Source organism: Limulus polyphemus, unplaced genomic scaffold (assembly GCF_000517525.1).
Source record: "Limulus polyphemus unplaced genomic scaffold, Limulus_polyphemus-2.1.2 Scaffold1959, whole genome shotgun sequence".
NCBI classification, from domain to species: domain Eukaryota; kingdom Metazoa; phylum Arthropoda; class Merostomata; order Xiphosura; family Limulidae; genus Limulus; species Limulus polyphemus.
Genome location: NW_013667569.1, coordinates 172788 through 194223, shown reverse-complemented (window position 1 = coordinate 194223; position 21436 = coordinate 172788). Strand labels below are relative to the sequence as shown.

At 33.2% G+C, this 21436-nt stretch overlaps 2 protein-coding genes across 3 annotated transcripts in view; both read right to left on the bottom strand.

The window, feature by feature from the left end:
* Positions 1-16462, bottom strand: part of LOC106465485 (ATP-dependent RNA helicase DEAH12, chloroplastic-like) — a gene marked incomplete at its 5' end in the record, with an annotated part of 18561 nt that extends 2099 nt beyond the window's left edge. The window contains 4 exons of the mRNA XM_022393397.1: positions 4596-4674; positions 5190-5407; positions 7509-7721; positions 11303-16462. Of these exons, the coding sequence (XP_022249105.1) occupies positions 4596-4674; positions 5190-5407; positions 7509-7721; positions 11303-16462 (5670 nt within the window). The remainder of the gene's footprint in view (positions 1-4595; positions 4675-5189; positions 5408-7508; positions 7722-11302) is intronic.
* The window catches only part of LOC106465482, a 9778-nt gene continuing 4801 nt past the window's right edge, over positions 16460-21436 (bottom strand). For both annotated transcript variants that reach the window (XM_022393398.1, XM_022393399.1), the window contains exon 2: positions 16460-17915. In XM_022393398.1, the coding sequence (XP_022249106.1) occupies positions 16469-17899 (1431 nt within the window). In that variant the 5' untranslated portion in view covers positions 17900-17915 and the 3' untranslated portion in view covers positions 16460-16468. The remainder of the gene's footprint in view (positions 17916-21436) is intronic.

The window sequence follows — 21436 nt, the reverse complement described above, 5'->3', positions numbered from 1 at the left end:
GTCAGCGAGGTCACGTGACTAGTGTCACGCCACGTTTTCTAGAAATATCCTGTTCCTTCAAGAATGTGTTAGTCTTGTATATATATATAAGACGGTCACAACATGACGGGAACAGTGTAATGAGTAATTGAATGTATGCGGACAAAATATTGTTGGCCACGTGAGATATAGCATTTGTTATAGCGCGACCATTGAAAATAAGCGTATTGTAAAGTTGTATTCGGAAAGAATAAACCAGTTTTATTAAGTAAGGACTTGTGTCGCTAAAGTTTCATCGGAACGAAGTTATGGAAAATCAACTAACAACTGGAGGCATAACAATATGAATTATGACATTTTAACTGTTTAGTAAATGCTCTTCATCTGATCAAAATACAAATTTTTCAAAAAGCATTTGTGTACCAAATTACTTATGGGCTCATGTTTTTTTTTAGTTACAGGGTTCCTAATAACATATAACACAAACAAAAAATTAAACAAAATGGCATCAATGTTATAATTAATCTCACTAATTACTGCTGGGGTCACCCATATATCTTACATAGAACATGAGTGATTGTACCAAGTTTGTGGGTTGTAACTGAATGTCGTAAGAGGCAAAAACACAAAATTATTAAACATGGTACAATTTTTGACCTTGTTTGTTGCTAATTTGAGGATTATACTCACATTTTTCATGTTTACCGATGTCTTTACATAGCAGCTCCATTTTTTTTGTAATTTGTGTTACGTTATAAAAAAATTGTAATTTCTAAGCTACTTTGTAGGTAGGATAAAAGACATTAAGACCAGACTGAAGGATCAGTTGAACTCAAGGGTCCCACAGATGACGAACCAATGATCCAAGATAACCTCCTCAACAGATACGATTGGAGATTTGGCCATAACAAAATAGAGTCAGTGAGTTGGTGAATAAGACCTACATTGCATACATCTACATCTGGCTTGGTAAAATAAAAAGGAATGAGTAAACTAGTAGACAAGGGAAGCAAGGCAAGAAAACAAAGCAATATTTGCTGGTTGTTTCAAAAAGGAACAAAAAGCATATGTATTTCATAATGGTAACACCCTAATCTACTTATGCTGGCATGTTTCTCAGAGGTGTGAGAAAAGTGTGGGTGAAAAAATCCTCCAAAGATAAACAATACAGGAGAAGAAGCTCAATAGAGGTCATATGAAAAACTGAGGGAAGGGAAGGGGGGGGGGGTACCTCGTAACTCAGCACAACTGACAGCTAGGCTAGGCAAGGTTTCAAGAGAACACATGGTAATAGAAACTACCAGTGAGAGTGCATTTGAGGATGACTACAAGTTAAAACATTCTATCCTGACTAAAGGAATAAGGAGAACAAGAACTGCCAATAGCTTTTTACTCCGAAGAGAATGTCTAAAAAACAATTAGACACACAGAGTAAAAGTTGATGATGGGTCAAAGTAGAAGAAGACCCAAATCAAACTGAGGGCCCAGAACTTGAAAAGTAAGATGAGTAGAAGAAGATGACCCAATTAAAAAGTTATTCACATTTAGGTGATTTCTAAAAGTATTAGCAATGACTCCTGAAAATCTGAAGGTGAAGAATATGAAGATTAAAGAATCAAATTATCCAACATATGACATTAGCACCAATACGTGTAAGAAAAAATAAAATCAACAGTTAAAATAGAACAAATATGAGAGGAAAAAAGGAGAGACATTAGACCAGTAGAAGGTCCATAGTGTGAACTAGCTAACAAATCTGGCTCTCCAAAAATGAAGGTGAATAGGCCTGAGCTAAAAATATTTTTTTCTTGTATTATTATGACAAAATGGTGGGAATTCTACAAATCAGCATTCATGTATACATGATTTTCACGAAGACCACTAACAGTCAATTCAGAATTAACGGTCTGATACAGCCATCACAGGATTAACAGTATGCTAGAGGCAGATCTATGTGATTAAGGGCTTCACAGAAGCTGTAGAACTTCCAATATTGTTAGAAAAATATGCAGCAGTAGTTAACAATGATATCAGAATTCACATTGAGAAAAGTTAATGACATGACTGGAAACAAGCAAAACTGAATCCTCTCACAAAATCAGAGCTTGTGTAAGTTCTAAGGTATGTGTTGTACATCATGTTGAGAGTGGGATACTGAAGAATTCTAGGTAAACTCGTGCATTCTTTGCTTTGCATCAAGAACTTTTAGAACTCTGAATCATGTGGATTTTGAAAGCATGTGAACAACTCAACATGGAAAAGCTAGCAGTATTGAAAAGCCAACAGAAGTAAGTCAATCTGATTTTAATCTACCAGTCTTATGACTTTAATATCATATAGAAAACTCACCAGTCTTCTTATTTTAATATTAGACTCAAAATTTTATAATTTTTTGTATAATTCGAAAAATAGCAACTTATAACTTTTATGTGATTAAAAAATCAGCAGTCTCTTGACTTTTACAAAGGTGAAGTTGAGTATGTTATACAAAGCATCCCAGAAGTCTGGACCCATGAAGAAAATAGACACTATATTCTTAAATTTAAACACATTTATAATGTCAATTGTACATACTTCAGGAAAGAAAATACCCTGATGGCACATATACCAAGAATTGATATGTGTATGGCTGTTAATGACATGCAATTTGGATAATAAATAAATAAAGAAGACATTGTGTATTTTTTTCCTATGGGTCCAGACTTCTGGGACACCCTGTATTAAAATTATTCTGGGGCCTCACAACATTGTTACAGTCCATGTTGTCACATCTAGTCATGCTCTATCTCACAACTGTGCATATTGACAGACAATAACCCTGCAGCTTAGTTTCATTGCAAAAACTCATGCCTAAAGTACAACACTCTTCCCTGCATGTTTTTCATAAGCTATCTTATACATAAGGACAATCGCTTCCCAGAGATCATTTACACAGTCTGATTGACTTCACCAGTATACATCTTTGTATGGAACAGTATGAATACTCAATCTGTCCACCAGCTGCTTGAGATATAGTTGAATGGATACATTATGGAAGCCATATGTGTACACTTCAGATGTGTTCCTTCTTAATTATGTTGCATAATGTTGCCTGGAGGATATGGATGTCTTTTGCCACTGAACTTTATGTTCAAGGGCTCTTACCTGTTGCAAAGACAATACACTTTGCATACTGTGGCTGGAGTATGACTTGTTGCAGATATATTTCTGAATGGTCTTGGTACCCCAAGATGATCCATATTCATTTGTTTCCCAACACTATGAAGTATAAGGGATATCCCCATCTGAGAAAGTTTAAATCCCTGATCTAAACACATCTGTACATTCTGAGTGTATGAACATTTTATGTCAGAAAAACTGATTTGGTGGTATCACACAACCTAAAAAAATGACAAACAATGTCAAAATGTAATTCTATTATATGCCACTCCACTACAACTATATATTCTTTGTGGTTTCAGGTGATTACTGAATTGTATATTCAAAATTATTAAATCTTTTAATATGTAACATACTCAACCCTCTGTACATCAGATTCAAGACCTGCCAATCTTTTGACTGTTACATCAATTTTAAACTACAAGTTTTTTGAACTAAATATCAGATTCAGAACCAATTTTGTATTTACTCAAGTTCCAAAATTTAGCACTGCTCCATCTTTAAGATCAGATTTCAAACCAAAGAAGGCTTTTGACTTTTATACAACATTCTAAATCCAGCTGTTTTCTGATTTTTACATCAGATTAAAAAAAAACATATCAGTCTTCCAACTCTCACATCAGGTTCAAAACTTACCATAGTTTTGACTTTTATATCAGATTCCAAATTTCACAGTTTTCTCCTATACCAGATTCATAATCTACCAACTGTTTTTTATATCACATTGAAAACCTACCAGTTTTTCACCACAACATAACTTCCAAATCCTTTCAACATTCTCCTTGTCTTCAAGGGTTTATTATATGAATTAAACTGGTGTTTAAAACATTGCCTAACATTTGACTTCAAAGCATAATTTACATATTAATATCTACTTTTTTGTCTCCTCAATTTATTACAATATCCAAATCGTACATCATAATACAGAATCTTTTGTTTTGTATCACATTTATATATAAGATCTAGACTTACCTCATATATTTATTTTTGTACTGACTGAAATGAATGGAGCACAATATCTGTGTGTATATATATATATGTATTAGAATTACAAACAAAATTCAAGCATTTTTGAATAGTTCACTATTCTTCTCATTTATTATTGTGAATGAAAAGAGTAAACTATTCAGGGCACTGGAGCTTTAGGTTTTTTTTTTTTAATTCATTGCACCTTCTTTGTGTAATAATCCTTTATCAGAATATACATAACATTAGCATCATTTATTGAGTACAATATCCAAGTTTCTTACTGTAAAATAAATTCAATAAATTACTTTTATAATGACTTTTTTTATCTTCAACTAAACAAATATTGAAAAATCTGCATTTATAAACATTCTTTCTTTTTTGTCTGCAATGCACTAATATAATCTTTTTATTCTATTTTTAATAGCAAGATAAACACTTTAAAATGTGAAAAACTTCCAATTTAACTTTCAAACATAACAAAAACTCACCTTTAAGGAGTAATCTTCATCTTTCGAGATAGCTTTATACAACTCACAAGTCATCCCACTGTGATTTATTACGTGACAACTGAAAGCATAATAAAATAGTAATCAATAATGACTTTATATACTTAATTTTTCAAACTGCAGTGAAAACAAGTATATACAAATTCTAAATCCGTATATCTTAGTAGTGAAAGTACAAATTTATGGATCATAGTTCAATAATATCACTAACAAAGACAGAAATAAAATAAGATTAGTAGTATATCAATTAAATAGATACAATATTGTAATAAGGTTCATTTTCAAAAAATATACAAAAACATTTCACAAAGGTCTTCAAAATAAGATACAGAAATAAACATTAACCTATTTATTGCAGTTGACTATATCAGGAAAATGGTGTGTATAAGTCTTTGTAAATTGAAATAATGTGAGAAGAGCATGACATTTCATCTAATGGCTGTTTGTAATATTACACAAATAATTACTATTCATTTTTTCCCTAAATTTCATTTAAACAATGGGTACCTACTATGTCACAATTAGAAAAACTAACTATTATTATTTTTCGTAGGATCAGTAACTAAAATAACTTGCCTTGCACAAATCTCATTTCCACAAGCGTCACAAATAAATGACTGGTTTGGTGAAACACAATAAACCACAGGGCAATCGGGGGTAGGACAATAGTGATATTTCTCATTGTTACTCCGAACAAGCTCCTTCAAGGCTGCCTCAATAACATCTTTTCTCAATTTGTCATGATTTTTAAGAATATGCTTTAGGTCTTCCAGAACAAAACGCTCTCCACAACCCTAAAAAAATATTTAAAAAATTCTTTTTTTTTACACATATAACACTTAAATTTTAAAATTTTTGTTACTGCATGCGTACGTACTAGAGTGCGTACCTCATCACAGTAGTTGATACTATACGTACCTAGATATTGATGCTGCGGTACGATACGTATCTAGATACAAAAGTTTTACATACGGTTTGTTACAAAGTTTGACAGTCTTACCTGTAATTTATCATCTATATTACTATCACTGTTATACTTAAGTACCTCACATATTACAGTGATTTTTCAAATTCTCAGGTTTGATCAACTAAATGGCAGCTGACAAGAGAAGTAAAATAAAAAAGTAAATATCTGTCTATTTCTTTTTTTTATTGTTAATTTATATGTTACTTTGCACATGTTTTTGATAAAAGAAATGAAGACAACATGTAGTACTTAATACTCATCTTCCTTTATTGAATCATTAATTTTTAGTAAAAATACTTTATTAGAAATTCTGATTTTTTCTGTACAAAAGACTAATAATGTTTACTGAAAGCTTGCCAAGTTTCATGAAGATACATAAATCGTATAATATCGGACGATGCATCAATACAAACGTATCACGGATTCACGATACGAGTATTGTATGCCACACCTCTAATATATACATATATCTATACTTCTGAAACTTCTTAATCAAACAAAACTGTGTGACATATTATATTTCAGAATACTTATATTTTAAAAAAACATGCATCATTAAATGTTGAATGAGTAGCCTTTCCATTAATATCACATGTATAGTGTTAAAAAAAGGGCTACAATATACTTAGGTATGAAATTAATTACAAGCCTTAAAAGCAATGAATTAAAACCATAACACTTTTAAATATATATTACTTTGATGCTGGAATTTAAGTTAATTGCATTTATTTGATGTCACAATGTATCACAGCTAATAAGATCCCTTTGTTATGTGTATGTTAATAGCTTATTCTGATTCTTAAATGACACTAAGCAAAGATTTAATTATTTCATAATGCAGTGACAAGATAGCAAGTGTTGATAAAAGGCAAATGGCCATCCCACTCTTAGCACCAGTTTTGTAACAGTTTCTTTTGTCTTCATTAACAAGTTGACAATCTCAATTATCAATAATCCACTGTAACAGACTCATAACTCAGTCATCTTGTCCTCTAACCTGTCTTACATTTTATACTACTCTAATTATTTCCTAAACTTTCAAGAATGTTCTAGCAATTAAGCTAGTTAAAACACCCTCTGGCAAAACAATATAAAAGTCTAGATTAAAGAACATAATCTATAACAGTAGTACATGTTTGACTTATGTGATATGTGGGCATATCATGTGTTTTCTACCTTCTATAGTGATAAAGTTATCTTCAAAAGTTTTGATTATAAAGTTCTTGCATTGTCAAGGTGGCAACATGTGGTCAGGAGTCACTAATGCTGCTTTGTTCTATTTAGAAAGTGACTTTTTCTCTGTCTGCAAGGATCTTTCAGCATTAGATAAAATTTCAGTGTTGAAAGAGTTAGAACTGGAATATCATTTATTGGCTGATTATGACACTGACTGAAGATGACAGCTGACCAATGCTGTCAGAGAACAGAGGTCATGCCATCCACTGGACAAAAAAAAAGCAAGTTTAGTCTATAGATCTAAGTGTACTTTCCTGGTTCAGTTTTTTATGAGTTGACCAACAGGAAGGACCAGTGGCATAACTAAAAAAGATGGGACCCCCACCCTGCATAAAAAGTAATTGGGCCCCTATATTACTTTCTCTATAATTGTAGTTACGATTAAGGTGCCCTTTTGGCTTAGGCCCGCTGTAATTGCGAGAGCATACTTATGCCACTGGGATAAACCTGCTCTCTTCTGGAAGATCTATATTTAGTGTTGGAACACTTGATCTTATGAGAAAAAAAGCAAGAAGACTGAACACCAACCAAAGAGATGAAGGACTGTCAATTTGTCTATTGTGGGTATGGATGTTAGTTCAAAATTGTGGCCAGCTTAGTTATTTAAACAAATAGATTAAAAAGAAAACTCAGTCCTATTATCTATATCACATGATACTGATAAATTTCTACTGGGTGGTATTCGAGCTCACCTCTGCTGAGCACAGTAGTGGAATTTGCTTAGATTCCACCTGCAGCTGAAAACATTCTTCACAGTGTAGATGTCCACAGCATTCTAGTCTCTGACCAGTCTCTGGATCTGCTGTGTCTAAGCACACAGGGCACACTTCTTCTTCATCAGTGCTAGGTTGTTGTGTCTGGTTCTTATGCAAAGTTGTTTTTAGGCGTTCAAGTTCTGACCCAGCCTGTTAACAAAAACAGAATCACCACTATTAGTAACAAAAATTAAAATTATCTAGCTTATATCATTATCTATAGACCCACCCTATATTTTCTTCTTCAATATGTTAAAATCTGTATTTCTCAAAGGTTTTCTTAATACTCAGGTTGTCATTTATTTAATTAAAATTTTTTTGTCCTTATATACATTTCCTTGTGAGGAAAAATCATATCCTCTGACTGTTATAAGGTACCCACCAATTTCACATTAGTAATTTCCAATTTTATGGAATAAGTTTAACTTTCAAAAGTTGGTGAAGTCATATTACACAACAGTTAAAATGCTCTAAACAAACATAAGGTACAGCAGTTAAAGACTGACATGGACTAAATGCCAAGTAAAGTATTTTTTGTTTAAGTCATTATGGGAAATGTCATGTGGTGCTCCTTTACAATTTCAAGCATTTCATTAAGTCATGGATGATTATATCAGTAAGCATCTGGTGCTAGAGGATAAATTAAGAATTGGAAAGAGGTCACAAGTTTTCAACCATTTTGGCTTTGATATAATAATAATTAATAAGTTAAATTTAATACTCACAGTATGATTATATCACTGAAAAATACCAGGTCACGTAAAAGACATGCATTGTATTTCTCTGCCTCTTTTTCTTTTGTTACTTAATTGATAAATGGTTCGAGTAGTTATTTTTTTGTTAAAGATAGCTATATTTTACTGAGGTTTTTGTTACTTCTTATATATAAATACACAAGAGAAATATTGATTGTTTAAGTAAGTCAAGTATATCTAGATTTTTTATGTTACAATTTGTTTGTTAACTAGAAGGAGCTGCAGGTCATAATGATGACATTAACATGAGCCTAGAATGATCTAATATTTGGTAAAGTTTTTCAGTACATTTTAAAATATAAACAGGTAGACAATGGGATGGTATTGATTTTTCTTTTCTTTTGTGGCCCCATCTCCATATTATATTCTGTTTACATGGGAAGATGTGATTAATATTAAAGTTTGAAAATATGAATGTTGATTTTGTTCTTCAATGCACTAGAGAGAGAAATATTAAAGAACTTCACAAATTTTTACCTTTTTTACAATCCAATCAAATGAGCCATATAATGGCTATCTGATCAATCACAACAGACCTTACAAATATCAGATTTGTTTACAATCATGGCTGCTCTTCCTAGTACACCAACATATTGTTGTATAAACAATATTTCTCGACGAAAAGGAAAAATAATTTCACTCAAGGAAAATAGGTTCATCAAGTGTTCCCAATGCTGCCAATATATCATCTGTCCCAAGGGAATTGTTGCAAGAACTTCAGCAGAAAGCTTGGTCTAAAATCTGAAACCCATATTTCTGACAGCTTAACATTAGGTCTAGAATTACATGGTCCTACAATGCCTGGTTGCATACCAGTTGATGCTGGATATCAACATGAGTGCTACCAAGTTTTCTGTAATGTCAGGCAGATATCACAGCTGAAACTCATAAAAGGAAAACTATGGAAGGTAATAAAATTACACCTCACATTAATATATAAATCTGAGTTAGGCTAGGTTATGGTCCTAGCCTAAAGCTAATATAACATAGCCTTTAGGCTATGCCTAGTCTCAGGTGGTTTTACACTCATATCCAGGAGGAAATTTGTGGTTATCAAATCCCAGAGTCCTCTTTACTACATTAACCTATGTCTAATACCTAAAACAATTAGCTGTAAAATACATGAAAGTCCTAGGCCTTAATATTATTAACATGTAGTCTTTTACTGTTTGTGTGGCTGAGACCTAAACAGTACATGTTAATATTTTTGTTGCCTAGCCTACAGTATTAATTGTTTGGCCAAGTTCATTTAATCAGTAAGCTAACATTAGACAACTATCTTTGACAACTAATATTATATATTATGTTTGCTTCAATTTTTCACAGATGCAAATGAAGAACCAGAAGCTCAAGATGTGACAAAGCCACCTCCAAAGAAACTTTTGCACTGAACATTTGACTCCTCAAAACAGCATGACATGATAATGAAAGATGTCCTACCTCACATCTGTTTGATTTGCCAAGGTGCCAAATGGCAGGTCAACAAGCTTACCAGCACAAGGCGTAAGGTGAGATTATCAGTGAGTGAGCAGAAGGAGGCACAATTGTTACTTGCAGCTGCAAAGAAGTGTCAAGATTCACATATTTTATTACAAATAGAGAACAGAAATCTTGAGCCATTAAAGCCAGGTACCATAGAAATGCTATTGAGACTTTACGAGATGTGTCACAAAAATGCAACTACAAGCAGAATGCAGTGAAAAAGCCCAAGATAGCATGTACACACCTTCATTCAGTGTTTTTTTTAATGTTTTATTCAAACATGGATAACTGATCAATGAAAATCTTGAGGCTGACAACTCTAAAGAAACGTTTTATCAAAACAGTGAAAAACAGTTCAAAACGTAGATGCAACAGGTTACAAGACCTCAAAAACTGAAGACACCAACGAAGAGAGAGAGAGTTTCCACAGTTTCTGTTTATCAAGCCACTTAAGAAGTTTGAGAGTGAACTAGTTTGTGCTAGTGACAACAGAGTAGAGGCTGTGGCAAAAAAAGCAGTCATGACAAATCCACAGTCTTCTGAAAATAGTGGTACTTCTGATGAATGTGATGCTGCCTCAAGTCCCTCAAACCACTTCATAGAACAAATGCAGTTCAGAACTCTCTATCATGTTTCACAGGTATGTATAATGCAAACCTTGCAACAAGATACTTTCCACGTAAGACTGTTGCAATAAAGTAGATTATTTTATGCCTTTCCCAGGTGGGTTTATTAAGTTGGAGTCCTTAGTCAGCGAGATTATTGTGATGATGTTTGTAATTGTTTACACAGCATGAATAAATTCAGAGATCGGAAATATGTTTCTTAAATATCATAAAATTGTGAAACTTTAGAGCTGAGCAACATTGATATTAAAATTCAGCACATTCTAAAGTACTTACCCACCAAGTCTTATGTAGTAAGGGGATGAGAGTAACAAAACTCGAATAATGAGTATATATCTGCTATTCGTCCCATGGTCTAAGGTATTCAGAGAAGACAGAGTAGTTTTAAGATGGACAATTGAATCAGTCAGTATGTGTGTTTTTGTGAAGTATTTGAATCAGTTAGCTATTGCATTTGTTGAGTTACTCTATAAAAGTTGATTTTAGGTAAACTCTAGTACTGTTATGGAGGTTTGAATAATGTTTGTAATGTAAAAGTATTCAAGCTAATAAAAATGTTAAATGTTAATCTAATTTTTGGTAGTTATGTGGACTGGATATTGAACTATTTTTCACCAAATAATTTAAAAGAGCCTGCCAATAAAAAAACAATGTTATAACAATATAAAAACATTATTTCTCAATTTAAAAAAAATTAAAAACACTGAACATCACTCACCAGTTGTTTTTTCAAGTTACTAATATTTAGGAAATAGTTTAAAGTTTGATTTACTTTAATTGACATTTAGGACATAAAACAACGTACAAGTTAAATGTGATTTTTCTACTTTTACACTGTTATTATTATACAATAAAAGTACATTCTCACATTTTTTACAGCATCAGAAGTTCCAACGACAAGCAATAAACGCTTCTGGAAAATGATTTCTGCAGACTCTAAACCACAAATACCAATCAAGTGACTTAGGTTGTGACCATAGGTTTTCACAAGTTCTCTTAATAAACCTTTTGGACAATTTTGCTCAATTAGTCTGAACTCTTTAGAGTCGTACATCTCCATTGTATCCAGTTTTCTCTCCAGTTCACATTTGGCTTTGGTACAAGCTCCTTCAGATCCAAAGATGGAAATAGTCTTTGATCTGTTATCCAAGTGAATATACGTGTTCGTATTACTCTCAATACCTTTTATTATTTTTTGTGATGATGCAAGAAAAAGTTTCTCTAACAGGGGCTTTCCACTACAATCAATCTGATCACCTTGTAGAATTCTTGAGAACAGACTATGGGCTCTGTCCAGGTCTCGTAAATTATTTGTTTTGATGACTACTTTTACCCTTTCTTCAAATATCTTTGTGATATCAATACCAATACTATCCTTACTGTCAAGAATATCTTTAAAAACAGCAATCTCCTCTTTAATAATTGACTGAACAGCTTCATAAACTTTAATACTACAAAAGATTAAAGAGGTCATTTGTAAACTAAGTGACACTGGAATTCCTTCTGGTCCAATTTTAGCTATTCCCTCTAGTCCCCTTGCAACTTGTTCCCCATCTGCAGGATTCTCAAAAAATATTTTAGCTTTCCACATCATATCCTTCTCCTTTGGCTCTAGTAGATGTATGTTAATACTGTCTTTACAAGTGTAATTACAAAGAATAGAAATCAACTCATTTTCCAAACGTTTACATTCCTCTTTATTGGAAACATAGGGACAGTTTCGAATTAAGATAACCTCCATATTAAATTTACCAAAGGTCCCTTGAAGAGACTGAAGAACACTTTCTTTTGTAGCTAACTTTGAAATTTTCGTAATGTAAAATGAGTCTGTTTTTTTTTCATTTATTTGTACCACCATATTGTCAATCAGTTTTCTACCATAAGATAAAACTCCAGAAGCTTGAGAGAACTCATCTGGTGAGGGAAAGTTTACAAATCCAAAGCCTTTACACAGTCTTCTACACCATAATACATCAAGTACCACTTTGTATTTGCTTCCAAGAGAATACTTGTTAGGAAAAGCCAATGGAGTGATAGAAAAATCTGGGCAATGTTTTAGCGTATTAAGAGCTTTCCTAGCATCTTTGGAGTCATTAAATGTTACATGTATTTTTTGTTTATCCTTTATAATTAACTTGTATGAACACAAGTTTTCAAGGTTTTTTATGTGGTCGATAATATCTGCATCTTTTACACCATCAGAATTTTTGCTGATGACAATGGTCCTAAAATCATTTGGCATTAATAAACATTTTACCTCTGCACCACTGCCTAATATTATTTTGGATGAAGAACCACTACAAGAGTCCAAAAAGTCAGCAAATGAAATTTCTTCATCTTCTTCTCGAAGTTTTCTCTTGGGTTCCATTAACATTTCATAAAATAGCTTTTCTACAACTGTGTGAAACTGGTTAGTTATAAATACTAAAACAATTCCTTTATCTAAATTACATTCTGTATGTATAAAGTCTGTTTTTGTCATACTTTTCACTTTCTCTTTAAACATGTTCATTTTTACTTGTTTCTTCCCAAGAACTTCTCTTAGCATAAGAGTTCTCCCTATTGGTCCAAGCTTCTTTGGTTGAATAGCCAGTGCTTTTAATGACTCAAGATCAACCTGGAGTTTACCCAGTTGAATCAGTTTAGAGATAAGTTCTTCAGAAACTACAGAAATGATTAATGCAAAATCCCTTGTTGTTTTGAGGCGATTACCATAAATGATAAACTGTGGCAAATCAGTGTCCAGATAATGAACGGAAGAAGATGGATGAATATGGATCTGTTCTTGAGACAATGTAAAATAACCCATCTTTGGGTGGCCTGAAAAGACACAGAGATTGCTGGAAAAACTTTCAAGGATAAGACTTTGTAATTTTTCAACAAAATCCACGTCACTGCAGAACTTCTTTTCTACAGTTATGTTAAATTCAATTTTTATAATTCTAATGCACTCTTCTACTAATTCATTAGCAACATTCATTGCCTTATTATTAATGCAATTGGAAACACACCAACTGGATCTTAGTTTCTTTGGAAAACCAACCCATTCTTTATACACAGAGAGAAAAGTTGAAAAATCACCATCACTTTGACAGAATTGAGTTTTTTTCAGGTCAGCTTCATTTTTGTTTTCTTCTATCCGAAAAAAAACACTTTGAGAAACTGTTACCAAAGATGCTACTGCAATTGCATCAAGGCAAAATTTATGACTGATTCCTTCAACAACCAGCTTAGACAAACAAGGATCTAAAGGAAATTTAGCCATACGTTTACCAAGAGAGGTCAGTTCATCATTTTCCACAGCTTGAAGATGTTTCAGAAGATTTACAGCTTTCTCAAGGCTAGCTCGTGGAGGGGACTCCACAAACTCAAACAGCATAGGATTGCCAGAAATAACTTCCATGATTTTTAATAGTGCTTGACACAAATTTGTTCTCAATATCTCAGGGACAGCACCGGTATTCATGTTTTCAAAATTATTTTTACTATAAAGACGGTAACATTTTCCAGGTTGTGTTCTACCCGCACGACCTTTCCGCTGTTCAGCTGCACTTTTTGATACAAAACATATAACAAGAGCACTTGCATTTGTTTTAGGTGAATACTGCATCTCTTCAACCATTCCTGAATCTATTACATAGATAATACCATTAATAGTAACAGATGTTTCAGCACTATTTGTAGCAAAAATTATCTTTCTTTTTTTTTCTGGTGCTGGCTTAAAGACTTTTTGTTGTTCTTCAATATTTTGCTTTCCATGAACTTGTAAACAAATAAAGTCATCTTGACCTTTGCTTTCTCTTTCCATTCGTTCATGGAATAAATTTACTGCCTTTTCTGTCTCAACAGGTGATGTTAGAAATGTGAGAATATCTCCTGGTAAAGGTTCTTTTAGATGAACCTGAAGGGCTTTGTTCACAGCTTCTGTGAGATAGTCCCAGCCCTCAATAACGTCTGTGTCTTTCCACTCAACTTCTACAGGAAAAGTTCTGCCCGGTATATTCAGCAAAGCTTTGTCTTCTATACCAAAGTATCTTTTAAATATAGCTGGGTCAATGGTAGCAGAGGTTATGACAACTCTAAGATCCTGTCTATGTGGAAGACAGCGCTTGATAACACCAAGAAGAATATCACTAAATATGTTTCTTTCATGAGCTTCATCGATGATAATGCACCCATACTCTGAGAGATCTTGATCATTAATAGCATTGTTTAAAAGTGTGTGATCTGTCACAAATAAGATTCTTGTATCTGCACTCTTTTTGGAATTCGTACCAACTTGATATCCCACAATATTTCCTAGTGCAAAACCTAGTTGTCCACTCACATGCTTTGCTAGTGATATAGCTGCTATTTTTCTTGGTTGTGTACAAACAATCTTCTTGTTTGGAAACAAACCAGATCGCCACAAATACTGAACAACCTGAGTACTTTTACCTGAACCAGTTTCTGCTAAAAGTATACAAACCTGTTCATCCCTGATCGTCTTTAATATTTCACTTTTTCTACCATAGATGGGCAAACCTGCATGGAGACAATGAATTTCTTGTCCAATATCTCTTTTCAATTTGTTTATGTAATTGTCAATCTCTGTAGCTGGAGAAAGTTCAGTGTGATTGACTTCATCTAATATATTTTGAATGTATCTAGAAAACTCTTTCTCTTGCTCTTTCAACTGTTTTACATTTGCTTCAACAGCAAGAATTTCTTCAGCACTTTTAGAATATTCAGTGAAGCTTACAGACTGTGGTTCACGAATTAAATGAGCCTTCAATTCTTGGTGTTTTTTTTGGGAATTCTTTACTCTCTTGTTATGGGCCACCAAGGTGCCTTCTTTTTTTCTTAGTATAAACTGAAACAAATCAGTAATCTTTGTCTTAATTTCACTTGAAGAAAAATAAGAGTTTTCTTTCTCTTTCTTCACAATGCATTTTACTTCCAAATCACTTAATCCTTCTTTATGCATTGTATTCAGAATTGATGCTGCTTTTTGTGCTTTTCTCTTACTTTTGAATCTGCAGAAAAGGGTAATTCCTTTTTTGTTTGGAGTATCCACTGAATCTAATGACAGAATTTCTTGCTTTAGATTATGTTTTAAATAACTCTTCAAAATATCAAAATTAAATATCTTTTCATCACTCTCAACAACAAGTGTAGATTCAAAGGTATTATTCACCTCACAGTTAACTTTGTTTTTTCCCATCTCTTTTTGTTTCACATTCTCGCTTTTTGGAGTTCCTACTTTTAGTGCTTTACTGCTTTCTTTAGCTTTTTTCTCTGACTTCACCTTGTCTATTTTCACCATAGTTGTTTTGAGATCAGTTTTCAAAGACTCTAATGTAGCTTCAACTACATTTCCAAACATTTTTTGTCCATTTAAACGTTTAACAAGTCTGTCTGCTGAAGCAACATTAAAAAACTGAACACAAGCTTCAGATTCTGAGAAAGTTACCAGTCTGCCATTGGTACTTTTTATTGATTTTGATAGCTCTGCTTTCAACTTTTCATTTCCAATTTCAGTAGGAAGGTTTCTCAGATACACATAAACAGGATCTTCATTCTTTAACTGTTTATCTGGAAGATCCTTCACAAAGTCGCAGTACTTTAGACACTTATTAGGAATGTCCAAGAGTGTTTTTTTAGCCATTTCATTGTGTATCAGCACAACACTTATACCCAGTTTGTACCTAAGAAAATGCAAATCAGAAGTAAAATCTGAATCCCCAGATATCAGAACTAAACAAGATCCTTTACAAGATTTTTTATTTCTACAAGACAATCCAAAATTTCTCAGACACATTTTTAATTTACTGTCTGCCGCATTCTTATCTCTGGAATTTACATGTAAAAGTGTTACCTGAGCATCATTAAGTTCCTCCACTAAACCAGTTTTATTATTTAACTTAGTTACATCACATGCAACCAGTACTTCAAATTCAGAAAGTCCCCCATAAAGTTCTTCCCTTATCTTGCACACAATATCTGCAGCTGACTTGGATGGAGGAACTGGGCAATTTTCAATATCCCAATAAACTCAAATTAAACCTAGAATTTCTCTATTCTGATAAAATACATTAGTAGTACATAAGCCTTCTTTTTTGTTTTCTTCATGCTCTATATAAGTCATGTAATCTGACTTACTATAAATTGATTCATTGTCAGAAGCCACCATATTTTCACTTTCTGACATACTGCTTGTGTTTTCAGAAGACAATTCGCTGATTTCACTTTTACTGATCACAGATTCTATATCTGTTTTATCATTGTCAACAGATGACTTTTCCATTGGTTTCGCAGATGTTTTAAAAGAAAATAATGACTGATCTTCTTTTAAGTTATGGATTCCAGAACCAACTCTCTTTTTACCCCCTCTTTTTTTTCTGTTTCTCTTGGTTGAAACTGATGACATTTCCTTTGGTGTACTTTCTCTGTCACTGGTACTTTGAAATGAACCTTCATGTTTTTGATATTTACTTCCATGTGAGTGTTGAACTCTGTTTTCTTGATGTGCTGAAGATTTACAAAAAACATGAGACTTATTTTTCTTTGGTCTCATTACTTTTAAACAATCTGTTCCTTTTGAAAATTGTTGTGCAAATGAATTTTCTGCAGATACAATATTTTTACATTGTTTAGAAATTAGACCCGATCTTATATTCTCTTCAGGTGAATGTGGATTTTGTCTAAGAAATGACTTTTGTCTTATGTTGTCTTGATAGTCATTAAACTTGCGAGTTTCACCACCTCTGTGGGAACCAGAATATTCATCTCTTTGTGCAGAACAAAATTGTCTTCTTGTATGTTTATGATCATCTCTTTGAAAATCCTCATTACTGCACACATTTTGACTGGAGTTTCTTGTTTGCTCTTCACCACTTCTTCTAGGTTTTGGGGCAATACTTTTGTGATGTACCTGGTTTTGGTGAAAATTCTGACTCTGCTCTGGTAAGTTATGAAGTTTATCACTAGCAGACTTCAAACTACGAACACTTTTAATCCTGTTCTGAATATAAATACCACTCCTTTGCCAAGGTTCTGAATAATTGTGCTCTCTTTCACTACTTGCAGTATTGGAATGAGAGAATTTATATTTATCAGCAATATTTTCATAAGAATAATTTCTTCTTGAACTGTGGTAATATTCATTACTTTGGTGAGGTCTGGAAAGGTTTTGGTAAAGATTTTGACACTGAGAATGATCTTCTGGAAAGTTATGAAGTTCAGCAACCCTTACATCATGAACACATTGAGGCCTAATCTGACTGTAGAAATCATCCATTTCCAAAGGTATTTGAGTAGTAGTTGCACTACTGAAACGAGAGGATTGATGATATACATCAGTTCTATCACAAGAATTATTTCTTCTTCTTGGATTGTATAAATGTTCATCATTTCTTGGTCTTGAATGATACCGTGGTGATGGCATATTATTTTCATTTCCTCGTCTTTGAGATCTTCTACTCATATTAAATCATTTAGTTCTGTCAAAATAATAATCAATTGTAAAATGCATATTACAAACTTAATGACATCATTTTAAAGAATGTTAAATGCATGTTATAACTTGCAGTATATATATATATATATATAATTATAATAGCAGTGCATTAACAAAAATATCTGTAAATATCATTAATTTTCTGAAATATTGTATGAACTTTTTTTTATTGCTATTTCACTTTTCACTTCACATATTAAAAGTTCTACTGTGTATAAAGGATACAGTACTTAGTCTCTTTTGTAAAAAAATCATGACACTGAACACAGGTTAATGTAAAACCAACCATGATCCATTTTATGTGTTTGTACACTTCTAAAGATTAAGTTATGTAGACATGATACTTTTTAAATGTATCGAAATCCATGCCAAGATCAATATAAATTAAAAGCAAATATCTACACTCTGTGATATAAAATCTAATTGAACTGATCTTCTGAATAAGCTATATTTTAGGACTTTGACATGCTGTCATATTAAGTATTTTCTATCCTCTTTTTGCTACTTTGCTATTTGTTTCATGACAAAAGTTTATGTGTCCACATGAGTTCAGAAAATGGTTCTCTACATGTCCATTTGTACTAACATGCAAGAAGTTAGCTCTCAGTTCACTGGGAGAACAAATTGTTTGTGGCCATTAATGCTGAAAATTGAATGAAATATTAAGGTTAATGAATCAAAAACAGTTGATAATCAATTATAAGTTAGTGACACTTTCTTTATTTTTTAATTAGTTGAAATAAAAAAAGGCACATTAGTTGTGTTTGCAGTTTTTTTCTATGACTATATATCTTACAATCCAGGATAAATTAGTATCAAAGAAACCTATGAAAAATTCATGACTTACACTTTATATATGGGTATTTTATTCAAACCATCTGCTTTTATTTTGTACAGTACAATTTTCAAGCAATGAACTGATAAACTTATCCTAATTTTGTTTCAGAGAAAATAAATTCGAAGAATTATTTCATGCCTATAATTACTTAACAAAAGTGAGAATCAACCTAACCTTCACTTCAAAGTTTGGCAGAAGGTGTGAGCACTGGAGAAGTGTGAGTAGAGGTAAGTACCTATCGTAAATACATTTTCAGTATAGGAAAATTACAACTTCCGATACAGTACCTACCTCCTCTCACAAGATTAGCTAGAATCCCACATTGAGAAGGAGGAGGGACTGCTACAAGGGAATAACAGAAGCACCCCCAAAAGCATCTGACGGATGCCCCTGACCATGAGAGAAAGAGATCTGGAGATCAGAGGAGGGGAACCGCACCACTTCTGCGCCAGGTATATTCTTTGTCCTTGTGTATAATTCGTAAAACACATGAGTGGGAATCACGAGGTGTAGAGTGGCTATGGCGCATCAGACCATACTCGGCAAGTCAACTACATCCAAAACCTCCTCTATGGGGAACCGACATCCACGCAAAGGTAGGATGAGGATCATACATTGCTCACCTAGAACCCAAGAATTGGGGATTAAGATCTGCTTCAATTCCTGGGCACTTCACAAGGATCAATATCCAACAGCAATCCGGGATTGGCCATTCGGCATAGAGAGGATGGATTCCATTTGTGTGACATTTGAAATACACTTACACATACACGATCAAGTCTGGAAATCCCAAACCCTTGTCAGTCTATATCATGAGTTGGTAAAATTGATTTTTTCATTGAAGATTTAAATTTACTGCAACCAGAAGAGTAGGCAACTGATATTGTTATTGATGCTTTTCTTACTACTGTGTCTAATTCAACTGAATGTAACCAATATTTTGCCTGTTTCATGCCATTTCATGCAATAGTTCAAATGTTGCTAGAAATTTATGATGTTTCTTAAATGGGTAGAAAAAAATTTTGTATTCAGTCTTCTTGTCCCAACTAATGTGAAAACATGTCACTGGATTTTGTTTGTGGTGATTAAAAAAATGAAAACAATAATTTGATTAGATTCTACGCATGGAGAGCACATGCAACTTTTTAATATAATTTTGACATTTTTCTCATCCATCCACCCATCAGTCCCATTGGTATTTTTTTTACTCCAACTGCCATTCCTCATCAAAAAAATTATTTTGATTGTGGCATTTTCATTTGTATCTATCATCAATGCTGTGTATAGATAACCACTCTCCTTATGATATATAACAATGAATTTGAGCCTAGATAGTCTACAAAATTATTAACTATCCAGAAATTCACTCTAAAAGATTATCAAGCAAGCTTGTTTCAAATGACTGATACCAGAGAGAAAGGCTATACGAATTCCATCAAGATGATTAAGAATTTCAAGAATTTCCCCAAATTTCCTTTATTTCCTCTCTTTTGCAAAGCTTTCTTAAAGGCACTTTCAAACAAAGTTATGCAAACACCAAACAGAAATTGGTTTTGTGAAGAGGAATGCCAGGACTGACATCACATAGCATGCCTTTGAGAACATTTAGAAAAACACTACGACAAACATACACTTGTCCAAAGTGTAGAAGTATCTCATTTTATTTTCCTTTCCCACTATAACAGTAATATTCTAAGTTGTATAACTTCAAAAGGGAGGTCCTAATCTAAAGATATCTACTATTGGAGGCCACTAGTCAACATCTATGTTCATGTGCTGGGCAGCATTAGCCTTCATGAGTGGATGCAACTTGAAACATTGACTGATTAAGTTAATGTGATATTCGCTGACTGATTTTAGAATAAATGAATTATTGTGTCAAGAAGTATTATATATTGTTGCGTCAACGAGGTCAAGTGACTAGTATCACGCCACGTCCTTCTTGAACCTTCATGAATTATCGGGGGACTACTAGATTGGGGGTAGTCTGGTATATATAAGACCTGCTACAAAGCGACGGAAACAATGTGTAAGGTAATGAGTAATTGAACTGCAGTCAGTGAATGTGTAATTGAACTCAAGCACATGAGACGTTTGTTATAGCGCGACTGTTGAAATTAAGAAAGAAGAAACCAGTTTTATTTAAGAAAGGACTTGTGTCGCTAAAGTTTCGTCGGAACGAATTTACGGAAAATTAATCAACAAATGGAGGCATAACAAATTGGTGTCAGAGAGTGGGACAAAAAAAAAAAAATGGAAACGAGAAGCGGCAAATCAAACTACAGCTTAGCAGATTTGATGGCAGCAATACAAGAACAGCAAAAGAAACAAGAAGGACGAGAAGAGAAACAAGAAGAGAAATTACAGCAGTTGTTGGAGGAAAAAGAAAAGACAAAAGAAGAACGAGAAAATAAACAAGAAAAGAAACAAGAAGAGAGATTGCAGCATTTGCAAGAAAACCTGCAACAGTGGCAGCTCGAACAGCAAAATAAACAAGAAGAGAGATTACAGCAGTTGTTGGAGGAAAAAAAAAAGAAACAAGAAGAGAGACAACAGCAGTGGCAAGAAAACCTGCAACAGTGGCAGCTCGAACAGCAAAATAAACAAAAGAGATTACAGCAGTTGTTGGAGAAAAAGAAAAGAAACAAGAAGAACTAGAAATAAAC